Raw genomic sequence first — 12,902 nt, 5'->3', positions numbered from 1 at the left:
CATGGGGATTCCAGCTTTGCAGGACTCGCGCAAATTGACCCAATGCCAAGATATTTGAAACATTCACGGGCTTTGATGGGATGGCATTGTTTGATGGTTCTCTACACGGTACCTACCTACCAACATATTCTTGAACATGATAAAGTAGTAAGTTAAGGCCTCATTCCATTCATTCATTCAATCAATCATTCAAACATACTTATAACAAAGAACAATGAAATACACACTTGTTGCATTCCTTTGCCTTCTCTCTTTGGCAACTGCATTCAACATTGAGGCACATGATAACCTCGTTGCCTACTTTGGTCAAGATGCTGCCAATGGTGGACAACAGATGTTGGTAAGTACTCCTCAACACAACACACAATCACTCATGTTCACTCATCACAATCAATCAATTATAGAGCTACTACTGTAATGACACTACTTATGATGTATTCATTCTATCATTCTTGGACATCTTCTTTAGTGGAGAGACGTTCAATGGTGTCGAGTTGCCAGAGGTGAACTTGGCAAACTTGTGTCCAAACACATTCTCTCAGTACCCCTTGCTAATGGAGTGCCCAGAGATGGGTGAGGACGTCAAGTACTGCCAGTCCAAGGGCAAGATTGTCACACTGTCCATCGGAGGCGCTGTTGGTGCCTACGGATTCTCGTCGGCCCAGCAGGCCGAGACCTTTGCCACCACACTCTGGAACATGTTCCTCGGCGGTGACGCTGGATACCCCCGCCCATTCGGCGACGCCATTCTCGACGGCATTGACCTGGATATCGAAGGCGGTGGCGGCCAATACTACGACCTGTTCGTGACCACTCTCAAGAAGCAGTACTTTGCTGGCGCCAACAAGACCTACTACATCTCGGGCGCACCCCAGTGCCCGTACCCCGACGCATACCTTGGACCAGGTGTCGGAACCGCACTCGGCACCGGCCTCTTTGACTTTGTCAACGTGCAGTTCTACAACAACTACTGCGACCTATCTGGTGGCTCGTCCAACTATGACACATGGGCAAGCTGGGCCGCATCGGCCAACGGCACTAAGTTGATGATCGGTCTGCCCGCAGGACCATCAGCCGCCGGAAGCGGATATATGAATGGCAATGAGGCAGTACAAAAGTTGCAGCCATACCTTACCAATCCAAGCTTTGGTGGTGTCATGCTCTGGGATGTATCCGTTGCACAGACCAACCCAGTTGGCGATGACAACTATGCATCATACCTCTCTCAATACCTCAAGAAGAATGCTCCACCTCCCTCTTCAGCTTAAATGATCGATTGATCAATTGATGGATTGATCGATTGATTGAGTGAGTGATCCACTAGACCTGGAATACTTCCTCTCCATCATAAAGCAATAAACTATAGTACATATCCAAACCAATCCATCCAAGATATATTAGTTGTGAATGAGTGGGGTTAGATGATCAGCCCGACAATGATATGATCACTTTACACTCACCCCTCTAGTGCACTACCCTACATTACATTACAATCATTCATTTGCACTTTCAATCAATCAAACAATCAAACATAGATATATATCAAGTTCAAAGATGACTAGTCAATCATTTAAGGAAGGATATGTACGTCTATCACAAACTAGAGGAAATGCATTCAGGATGTATTACCAACTTCATGGCAATGGTCCAAACAAAGTGTTGTTCATAATGGGTATGTATGAATGTCATCAACTTATATTGAATGCCCGATTGACTGACTAACCGACCAACGACATTAGGTTTCATGTCAACTCATCGGAGATGGAAACACCAGGTAGCCTATTTCAAACAGCACAGTGATCAGTATCAGGTGTGTGTGTTTGATAATAGAGGCGTTGGAAACAGTGATACACCATTTGGAAACTATACTACATCGGCAATGGCGTTGGATGCCATTGAGTTGATGGATCATCTCGGTTGGGACAAAGCACACATCGTTGGTCTATCAATGGGTGGCATGATCAGTTTGGAACTGGCCTCCACCTATCCACATCGACTACACACACTAAGTCTTGCTGTTACACATGCCGGAGCCGCACCACCTGTATGTAATGTCACTCATTCACTCAATCAGTCGGTCACTGGAACTATCCCACTCACCCATCACTCAATCATTTAGACAAGTGGAATGTTTGGAATGCTTAGAGTATTCGCGAGTTTGAGTGATGAGGCGAGGGGAAGAGCCTTGCAGCCTTTGTTATACTCGCCAGAGTTTTTGAACGCAAAGGTACAGGGCAGTCATGACAACAACAAGACAAACTACGATCTGTTGGTCGAGGAGTTCATCGAGGAGTCTTTGATCAGACGACCTGATCCCATTGGAGTCATGGGTCACATCAGATCGATCTTCACACATAGTGTATCAGAGCATAGACTTCGTTCGATCAAGGATTCGCGTGTTCCCATTCTGATATTATGTGGCAATGAAGATCGTATGGTAAAGACGACAAACTCATTCTACCTTCAACAACACCTATCACCAATCGAGTTTGTTCAGTTCAAGACTGCTGGTCACCTGATTCAAGATGAGAACAACGAGGATTTCAATGCTGCCCTATTCAGACATTTCAACCGATCATCCAATCGCACAGTCAATGCTGTTGATGTCGATGATGAGTATGTTGTTGATGAAGAAGAGATGTAGGTTGGACCTTGGCTAGGTTGAACGTTTGATTGGTCCAGTCACTCATCAGATTTGGCGCCAATGTTGAACCATAAATACAACTTGTAAATAAAATGGTAAATAACGATAAATGATCATTTTGGCGGGTTTGGAGTAAAGTGTTTTGTCAATGAAGTCAATCACTACTCTGATATCTCGTAACAATTTTTGTAAAGGAGTTGGAACTATTCCATCTCCGTAACCCCCACTCCCCACCTCCATTAACCAATCATACATCTTTGGATTCAATAAATAAATAGGTTTATGATTGGAACAGGATTAGACTGATGGACCAGTCTCCGACAGGAATTCAGCATCACAAATGAAACGTGGACATCCACGTCTTGGTGATGGCACCGATATTAACTTGTAGCCACTGAAACATTTTGGAGTGTAGTAGGAGCATCTCTCCGGTGTGACACATGAGTCAAAGTGGAGACAACGATTATCATCCCTCTTGTAAGTGATCACCTTGCCATCTGAACATTGCTCAGTCACTGCTGGACACGATGTAATTGGATCTTGAAGACTAACATATACAGCCTTTACATCAATCTTTGAATCCCTCATCATCACCTGAGAGATTGCCTTGTGTGGTGCAGCAGTCTTGTACAACTTGTTCTCCAACCATGCTCTATCCATCATAGGGTAACCAAAGAATGGAATGTTGACCTTGCGTGTCTTGGTCGATGGGCCAGCCTCATTCACACGAGTATAGTAGTAATCACTATGTTTGAATGAATGAATGAATGTAAGTATACCATGGTATCGTCTTGTGAGTGAGGCAGACATACTCATCATCCTTGGACTCAAAGAAGATGTAGGAGTTTCCTTCACTTGACTTTCTGTAGATGGGCAACATGCGGTAGATGTGGGATACAGAGAGTTGAGTATCTTGTTGGGTGCCTAGGACAATGCATTCAGAGCCTACAATCATTGAAGATTTGAAGAAGTCATTGGAGAATGACAGATCTTGTACTTTGGCATAGTCACCGAGATCATTCAACTTTCTAACTTCATAAGAGTCACCAGATTTACGAATGGAATAATAATCCTCTCCATAACAACTGGCAACAAATACAAATATTAATATAATTATTAGTTTGGACATTATTTATAAATATTAATAAAATAAATATATTTGGATACCAGGATGTTAAAGTTGTAATCCTTATATACTTCCAAATTGTGTAGAATGGCTTGGATATACTTTGTCTCGACTTGGCTCAAACAGATCCATTGGGCCTACTCTCTACCCTTTTGGACAAAAGGTCAACCTTCATTCGGTAGTGTGTTGCCACGTGTTGGCGGAACAACCACACCGAAGAATGAATGAGCGAGTGGTCAACAAACTCGCATTCAATTCTGAATCCATGGTAACTCATTAATTTATGAGATCCAACCATGTTAGTTCCAACAAGGTTGGATCTGATGTAACATCATGACGATATATATCACTCGAGTGTTTATTAATGTTGCAAAGGATTTGAATGATATTTTAAATATGGATTGATTCCACGAGATGAGTACAAACTTCTTTGTACTTCCATGTATCTCCACTGATACGCTTGAGTTGTACACCTGTCAGGTTCAAATGCATGATCTTGACAATCTCAATCTGGAACTTGACAGAGTTCTCATCATCAAAGCAGAGGAAGATGTAGGGTCCCTTCTTCTTCGTGAACAGGTTGGTCTCCTCCAGACAGCGCTTGACCTCCTCCACAGTCTTCTCGGGCGACTTGGTCGTCGTCGTCGATGACTTGAAGATACCCTTGGCCGAGCGAGGACTGGCCAAGTTCTCATTCTTCTCCATGGGTCCGTCCTCGCTGTCTATCAGCATCCTCGAGTCGAGACTCATCCTTCTGTTGGTCCTGGGCGCCTGAACCACTGGCTCCTGTTGCAGTTGTTGTTGCTGCAGCATCTGATTGTAAATGATCTGTTGTCTCTGGTCAATGTGCTTGGCAACAGGCATGTGCGGCTGTGTGTTGTGAAGTATCTCGGCTTCCATCTCCTCGCGCAGAGTTGGACCCTGAATAGAGTATCTCCTTCTGGCTCCATAGCCTGTGGGCAGGTGCTGCACTGATGTGGGAGGTGGCACCGATGGCAGTTGCAAGTGTGGTCGCTGCATGGATGGGTCAAAGTTGCCCTGAATGCCAAATGTTGGCTGTGCATTGGCTGGTGCCGACAGTGATGAGGGCAATGGTGTGTACTTGGGGAACTTGTTCTCGCTGTCAATCTCCATTGGTGAGAAGTGCTTTGGTGTTGACTGTCTGCGTCTGGATGGTGAACTCATGCCATCCTCCTTGCGACGAGGTACGCGTGGACTTGGTGTGCCTGGGCTTGGAGTGCCCGAGCTATATGCGCGATTCTGATGTCCAGCTTCATCCTCAGGGATTGATGCCAATGACAATGTTGTCTTTAATGACTTCTTAGATGCATTCTGTTCGATTGATTGATTCAGTGAGTGAGTAAGCATGTGAATGAGGATGAATGATTGAGTGAAGGATACATACATCTTCCTTATTCTGATTCTTTAACATGTTCTTCTTGATGTCCTCCATTTCCTTTTGAACTTGCTTGTCCAGTAACAGATGGTAGATGCATGTGAGACGACATTGGACATTACCCAAGATCAGGTCTCTTGTCTCCTGAGTGTTGGAAAAGCCAAGTGACATGAGCTGAGCCAGCAACTCCTCCTTGATCTCATAGACTGGCTCTCTTATTGGAAGATAGGATTGTGGAGGCTCATTATACTCCATATTCGTCCAAGGGTGATTCTTTAGCTCCTCGATCGTAGCCCTCTCCTTTGGGTTAACTCTTATCATTCTTCGGATGATATGAACGGCCTCTTTGGATACATGTGGAGGATCAACATATTTGCCATGGACACTGTGATAGCTGATCTCGGCTTGTGACTCACCTTCCCATGGAAGACTGCCACAGAGCACAGCGTATAATATTACACCTAGACTCCATATGTCTGCGGGCGGACCTAGATACTTCTCCGCTTTAAGGATCTCTGGCGCGGCATACAATGGAGAGCCGCAAAAGCTGTCCATCAGCTTGCCCGGCAGTATTGAATTGCTCAGACCAAAGTCGGTGATCTTGATGTTGCCATTGGCGTCCAGCAGCAGGTTCTCTGGCTTGAGATCTCTGTGCACCACGAGATTGGAGTGGCAGTATTCGATGGCCGACACGATCTGTCTGAAGAACTTGCGTGCCTCCTTCTCCTTGATGTACTCTCTGGCCACGATGTAGTCGAACAGCTCGCCGCCAGACACATACTCGACGACCAAGAATGTCAGACTATCGTCCTTCTTCTCAATCACCTCGAGCAGCTTGACAATATTTGGATGGTCTAGCAATCGCATGATCTCAATCTCTCGCATGCATGTCTCGCGCTGCTTTACCGAGAGTTTGTTCTCTTTGATGAACTTGATGGCCACCTGAATGAAGGTGATTGCGGCGAGTTTTAGTGAGTGAGTGAGTAAGCATGGACCAGTTCCAGGACCGCCTGGCGTTGTCCCATACCTCCCTCCACTTACCTTTTCCTTTGTGAATATATGAGTTCCAAGCTTGACCTTACCAAAGCTACCATTGCCAAGTGTTTTGCCTACTTCATACGATCCAACATGTTGAATTCGTTGTTTCTTCTCTTTCCTTGGAGTCTTTTGCATTGCAGGGCTGTTTCCACCCGTCATTCCCTGCATTACCTCGCTCATTGTTGTTGTCTGTCAATTGATTGAATTTCTTTACTGCGCTGGTTGGCTGGATGGATGGCTTGCTGGCTGGCTGTGTATCTAACTTTCCAATGTAAGTAATTTGGAGTTGTTGTTGTCGATGGTTTGAGAGAGAGAGAGATAATGTACAAGTAGAATGATTGAATGAATGAATGAATGAGTTGTCGATCAAGTAATAGGGATAAGAAAAAACAGAGAGTTATTGATTGATGGTGAATGAATGACTTGATTGATTGGTGTGTAGTTGTCGTGAACGAGACTCAATGCCAATGTCCAACCAACCAACCAACACTGCTTGCTCGTCTATCTCTCTTACACACTCACAAACACACTCTTTCTGTTTGGAATGTAACTATTATGATGGATGGATTGTCGTGTCGTGTGATGTTGGATGGACATATCACCCTTGTATATCCTATCACATATATATATATGTTTGATTGATTGTTTGTTTGTTCTAACTCTACACTTAAAGGTAGGTAAACCATCACCCTCAGTCAATCCATCCATCAGTCAATCAATCAATCCATGATCTGTGTGAGTTCACTTGAGCAAACACACTCACTAGTTCTCTCTCATCAATAATGAGAGATAGCGAGACATGAGTGTAGGGGAGTGAATAATGATGGTAGTTGGATTGTTTGTTTGGTGGTGATTGTCGAATGTGTGTGTGAACCGACGCACACTGTCTGTCTGTCTGTCTTTCTCGCATACACACTTTATCTGGTCATGTGACAAGTCATAACTATAACAGGGAGTTAACTACTATTGAAGTGATTGATTGATGTTGTTATTGAATACATGATGCTGTAAATATAACAACCACCATTCCTATCTCTATCTCTCTCTTTGTATGTGTACATTAAACTTTGAGTAAAAGAGAGGAGAGCGCAAAGGAATGAATTTGAAGTACATTGTGTTTGGACAAATGAATGGCTGACTGGCTGAAGGTATGAAGTGTTGACTTTTAGATCTCTTTCTACCTACGAATGGATATTAATATCCCCAAGTTATTTGATTGAATTGATTAATTAAGATGATATAAATATATGTTTGATATAAACATATAATAAGAATTAATGTATACCACTACTACTACTAACTAGTTTAGTTTAGTGAATGGAACACGACTAGTCGTCCATCCATCCATCCATCCATTCCAACCACATTTACTACAAAACTAGATAGGATACTTAAGTATCCTATCCTATCCTATCCTGCTGAGTACTACTACACCCACCCAACCACCCATGACAGAAAGCGTTACATACACACACAGAGAGAACAAATAAACTTGAAGATTGCACAGGACTAGACCTACCACCCTTGAATTAATTGAATAGCCTTGTTGTAGTTAATTGTGAACTAAGGAATTACCCCTCATAGATGGTTGAGATGTTCCCTTTTAAAGATAAAGTGTGGTTTAGTCCAACCATTGTGTGAATTGAATTGAATTTGTGTGTGCTTGTGTCAGTGAGTGTGTGTTTGTCGGGACAACGAAGTGGAGATTGAGTCTCAGAGGGCAAGTTCCATTCACACACGCACTGACTGACCCTGGTGTGTTCCAATGAATGAATGTCATCTGATGGTGATCGTCAATTTGTGAGTGTGTGTGAGTTTATGATAGATGTTAGCATTTGCATATAATGTAGCGAAGAATGATCATTCAATGACATGTGACTTGTATATTTAATCAGATTTGATCAGATCAGATTGTATTAGATCAGACCAATGTGATGTATCCAAATGTTGATGGCACGTGGAAACAGGCAGGTGACTTGTCTGTTGGATTCCAGCAACTGTACTCTTTGACGTAGGTTTGGGATGGTGTGTCAATGCGATACATGTTCATGCGGAATTGTGTGCCGTACGAGTCGGGTCTCACGGCACTGGCGGCGTACGTGGCATTCTGAATCGTGCTGAATGGCAGGGCCAGGTAGCCGAGCCAGCCAGTGGGTGTTGCAGTCGAGTTGTACTGGATGCCACTGGCCCCACAGTCGATCAGCGTGTCGGTGATTCCCGAGCAGTCATTGTCTGTGTTGGCGACATTGGAGACGAACAGCACGCCGTAGGGCGACAGCTCTACTTCGAGGTAGTTCGTGGGCTGGTTGAAACCTTCCGAGATAAACACCTCAAACACGTCTGATTGGAAGAGGTCTTGGTTGCACTCGGTGAATGGTGACATGATGTCGTTATCAGTGCACATTGGCTTCAAGTAGATGTACTCGTCATCGTAGCAAACATTGACTGCAGTCTGTTGAATGGCTGGTGCTGAGCCATCGTCCAAGAAGAAGTCTGTAGCCATTGTTGAGCCAACTTCGCAACGTGGTACCTGGAGTGATGGTTGTGCGGCAGCACATACCAAGGCCACAGTAATCAAGGCAACAATACTGAACACTCTTGTATAAGTCATTATATATGTATATGTATGTGTAGAAGTGATTGAATGAGCGAATGGATATTGTTGCAATTGAGGCCTGGTATTGCGATCATGATGGTCCTCGTGGACCCCCAAACCCAAGATATTTTGATCAGAAGTGTCCTTCCATCTGCAAAAAATCAATCGTACAATCAAACAGATAATAATAGTAGTATCAAACAGATAATAATGGACCATTTTACTACTACTTCTTCTTGCTGGATGATGATGTAGACATGATGGACGAGGTCTCGGACTCATCGCCAAAGTCATCGTCATCAAAGTCGTCCTGGTAGTGCTCGCCAAGAGACACCTCGCGTGGCTGTTGCTGCACTTCAAAGTTGATGGATGTGCTTAGTGTTGCTCGCTGATTGTTCTGTCTTCTCTGATTCTGCATAAACTCTTTGCTCTGATCGATCTGTTGCTGTAACTGTTGGCGTCGACGCAGTTCGTCCGCTGTACTTTGAGATCTTCTGTGTCCGCGCATATTGCCCACTGTAGGCGGGACCATCAGATTGTTGCCAGTAGTTGGGACCATCTTTGGCGTGTGTGGCAATGAGTGCTGCTGTTGCTGTTGTTGTTGCTGAGGTGTCGCATCAAAAGGATTGTTGCTTGTAAATGTCGGGCTATAGTGTTGGCCGATGCTGCTCTGGCTCGAGCTGTGTTGGAGCTTGTGCTGTGGCGGCAGTGGCTGTGATGGCATGATATGTGGTGAAAGTGAAGGACTGGGACTGAATGGGTTGGTGGTGTTGCTGCTGATACTCATCTGATCGAATGAGTTGTTGATGTTGTAGCCTGATCGGTTGAGTGCTGGTGACATGGGCGGTGATACAGAGGGTGGCGTCATGACGTTGGAGTACAGACGCGCATCATCCATCGACACTGAGTGCTGGAAGTTACTGGTACCAAGAGCCCTTCGCTGTGACACTGGCGACTGTGGCAAGCTGGGCGAGTTGGTGGAGAGTATGGGCACCTGTTGTACTTGTGGGTAGCCAACTCTTGGTGATTGATGAGGCGATGGCGACATTGCAAAGACATCATTGAATGGATCTGAAGCCGATGTGGCGAATGGATTGAATGAGGGCTCCATCGTTGGTGTGTCAAATGGGTTGTTGCTGCTAGTACTGGTAGTGCGGTGGTGTGTGGACACGTGCTGCTGCTGATGATGCACCTGCTGTTGTTGATTGTTTGATTGATGTGCTTGGAGTGTTTGTAGATAGTTTGGAGGATTCTTGGGCAGCGTTGGGAAGAAGACTTCGGTGGCGAATGGTGGTAGTGCGCTCAGTCTGCTGTATTGGTCTTTGAGTGTTTGGAAGATCGTTTGGAACTTGGCAATGACGGGCGCCAACTTTTCAGCGTCTGGCAGTTGGAGCAACGTTGATATCGCTCCACTTATGAAGCAATAGATTGAGAATGATACACTGTTCAGTATGTTTACACACTGCTGCAAGAGGCTCAAAGGTATGAATGCCAATGACGTCGTCGACATTGCCACCTCCGATATTGATTGTTGAGTCTGTAACACCTGATCCAATATCGATGCCAAGTTGTTTATACATGATACACTATTGATTGATGATGTGTTAGTCAATTGGAACGAATGATAACTAACACATATTGCATACCTTATTGGATGATTGATCGAGTCGGTAGAGTCTGGCAACGTCCATTTACTCTCGTCAAAGCTGAACATTCCATCGACCAAGTAGTACTTGTTATGGAACAACACAAGCTTATGTATAAGCAATGAGTAGTACGAAAGGTAGTCGCTTACAAGTAGCACTAAGATGGAATTAATGGTTAGTTGACAAATCCAGGTCCATGCCACGCCCATGCCACGACCATGACGAACTTACACTTCTCCTTTTGTTTGGACCATCCTAGATAGAGGTTGTTGAACAGGTCCTTCATGTCGTATGCATCGTTCTTGAATGATTGAGTCGACTCGATCATGAGCTTGTGTACCACCATGAGGGACTTGAGACAGACGACTGGCTCTCGCAGTGGCCGCTTGACCAGCTCCTTCATCACACCCTTTCCTCCGGGCAACAATGTCTCTGCTATCTCCTTGGTGCGGGCAAATGCCTCCAGGTCAACGATTGGATCTGAGCTTGTTGCGATCGAGATCATCGTGGCCAATTCATCGACTATCTGCGGGTCAATGTTTAGACTTGGCGGGGCATTGGTGGTGTTGATGCCGCCTGGACTGCTACTGTACACTGCTGGTGAGTACGATGCCGTCTGTGTGTTGATATTGGCCACCTGTTGGTGTTGATGTCTTCTCTTTATCACCTGTGCAGATGGTTGGTGTTGTTGCTGTGGCCATGGTTCATTATCAAACTGTTCGAATCCATCATTTGTCTGTTGAGGTGATGTCTGTTGTTGGGTTGGCGCTGGAGCTGATTGAGGGACAACAGCCTGCTGAGGTGTGTGAGGAAGAGGCTTTGGTCTTTGTTGTGGCGCACCCGACGTAGAAAGACCTGTGGGTCCGATAGAGGTGGCTAGCTTGGACGACCCTCCGAGTGCCTCGGAGCTTCCCTTTGATGTAGCCAATGTTGGCGATGTTGATGACATGTAGGGATTGTTGCTGTATTGACCCTTTCCTGGGAACAGTGGCGACACACCGCGCATCCTGCACACCTCGTTGGTGATGTAGTAGATGTCTGGTCGTGACGCAGCCTCTGGATGCAACATGTATCGAATGAGTGCCACCAACTCGTTTGAGTAGTTTGATGGCGGAATGATGTAGTTTCCATTAATGATACCAAGTGAGCCAGCCTCCTCAAACGGCGTAGTGTAGTAGAGCAGCTTGTAGAGCAGACAACCGAGCGCCCAGATGTCCACCTTCTCGTCCAGCACCTTGGCGCGGTACAAGTCGACCATCTCGGGCGGGCGGTACTGGATGGTGGTGTGCTTGGATATGTCGTCCTCTGCATTCTGTATATCTGTCTTGTTGTTAAGATGTACAACCTCTTGAATTGCACTTCCAAAGTCGCATAGTTTGTACAGTCCTGTGTCCTCGTCCAGCAACACATTCTCAACCTTCAAGTCACGATGTATTATCGGCGGATTAAGTGAGTGCATCGCTGCAACAGACTCGCACACATCAGAGAATATGCCCAACACCTCCACCTCTGTGAACCTATTCTGTTGTCTCTTCATCATCAGATCGACCAAGTGACCTCCTACATCAACGATGTAATGCATGTTAGTCCATATCGATCAATCAATCATTCGACGAGACGATGACAAACCTGAACATAACTCCATTAGGATGAACACTTCGTTTGTTGACTTTGAATGATTGTAATCGATGAACTTGACGATGTTCTTATGATGTTTGACCAACTGCATTATATCAATCTCGTGCTTGACATTGGCCAACTCCTCATTGTCTCTGACCAATATACGTTTGAGAGCAAACTGTTTGCCAGTGTTTGCATCCTTTACCAGATAGACATAAGAGAAGCCACCCTCTGCAATCTGTTTGACTACATTAAGTTGATAGCCACCAATCTTATGTGACTTGGTGCTGCTGCCCATCAACTTTTGAAACGCCTTCATCCTTCCTCTTTCTATCTATCTGTACAGTGATTGAGTAGTGGATAAGATTATTACAAATATATATATATATATATATTAAAGTTATTATTATTATTATGTGTATGAGAATGAAATGAAATGATTCAGGAGATTAAACGATGATCATGAAGATCATTTTAAATTGAGCGCAAATTGAAAGAGATAATGTAACTCATTTGAGGGAAGGAGGAGTGTTTGTTGTTGGAAAGAAGAGGTGGAAGTGTGAGCACACCCAGGCAGCCACATGCGATTAGAGTAATGGTGTGTTTATGTTCAGAGAACAAGCTGGGTTGGTTGGACGACCTCAATGTGTAGTACTTATCCTACACACACACAAGATTGAATATCGATTCACTCTCACACTTATAATGACACACACACATTGCTTAGTTATTGGCATCCTTCCTCAAATAGAGACTCAAAAGCGAATGGTCCATTGGAGTTCAATGACAATGTTATCAGATAATGAACTGACGAGTGTAGTGGAGATGAACTTGTC

The 12,902-nt window shown here is 44.7% G+C and overlaps 6 protein-coding genes across 6 annotated transcripts; 2 read left to right on the top strand and 4 right to left on the bottom strand.

Moving 5' to 3' along the window:
* Positions 1-214: 214 nt before the first annotated feature.
* SAMD00019534_030790 (hypothetical protein) lies at positions 215-1,268 on the top strand (the record flags this gene model as incomplete). The annotated part of the gene is made up of 2 exons (XM_012901212.1): positions 215-340; positions 405-1,268. The coding sequence occupies 2 exons, from the start codon at positions 215-217 to the stop codon at positions 1,266-1,268; spliced, it is 990 nt and encodes a 329-aa protein (XP_012756666.1).
* Positions 1,269-1,554: 286 nt separating this feature from the next.
* SAMD00019534_030780 (hypothetical protein) lies at positions 1,555-2,641 on the top strand (the record flags this gene model as incomplete). Its single annotated transcript, XM_012901211.1, has 3 exons — positions 1,555-1,672; positions 1,740-2,044; positions 2,120-2,641. Coding segments are annotated over 3 exons (945 nt in total), but the record flags the coding sequence as incomplete, so codon positions are not given.
* A 300-nt stretch (positions 2,642-2,941) lies between these two features.
* SAMD00019534_030770 (hypothetical protein) lies at positions 2,942-3,599 on the bottom strand (the record flags this gene model as incomplete). Its single annotated transcript, XM_012901210.1, has 2 exons — positions 2,942-3,389; positions 3,457-3,599. The coding sequence occupies 2 exons, from the start codon at positions 3,597-3,599 to the stop codon at positions 2,942-2,944; spliced, it is 591 nt and encodes a 196-aa protein (XP_012756664.1).
* Positions 3,600-4,160: 561 nt separating this feature from the next.
* SAMD00019534_030760 (hypothetical protein) lies at positions 4,161-6,384 on the bottom strand (the record flags this gene model as incomplete). The annotated part of the gene is made up of 3 exons (XM_012901209.1): positions 4,161-5,102; positions 5,176-6,108; positions 6,208-6,384. The coding sequence occupies 3 exons, from the start codon at positions 6,382-6,384 to the stop codon at positions 4,161-4,163; spliced, it is 2,052 nt and encodes a 683-aa protein (XP_012756663.1).
* Positions 6,385-8,125: 1,741 nt separating this feature from the next.
* On the bottom strand, positions 8,126-8,815 carry SAMD00019534_030750 (hypothetical protein; the record flags this gene model as incomplete). Its single annotated transcript, XM_012901208.1, has 1 exon — positions 8,126-8,815. One exon carries the CDS (start codon positions 8,813-8,815, stop codon positions 8,126-8,128), a length of 690 nt encoding a protein of 229 aa, XP_012756662.1.
* A 217-nt stretch (positions 8,816-9,032) lies between these two features.
* Positions 9,033-12,400, bottom strand: SAMD00019534_030740 (hypothetical protein; the record flags this gene model as incomplete). Its single annotated transcript, XM_012901207.1, has 4 exons — positions 9,033-9,616; positions 9,728-10,603; positions 10,678-12,006; positions 12,076-12,400. Coding segments are annotated over 4 exons (3,114 nt in total), but the record flags the coding sequence as incomplete, so codon positions are not given.
* Between the last annotated feature and the right edge of the window lie 502 nt (positions 12,401-12,902).

Source organism: Acytostelium subglobosum, assembly GCF_000787575.1.
Source record: "Acytostelium subglobosum LB1 DNA, scaffold: scaffold5, whole genome shotgun sequence".
NCBI lineage: Eukaryota > Evosea > Eumycetozoa > Acytosteliales > Acytosteliaceae > Acytostelium > Acytostelium subglobosum.
This window is presented reverse-complemented; position numbering and strand designations above follow the sequence as displayed.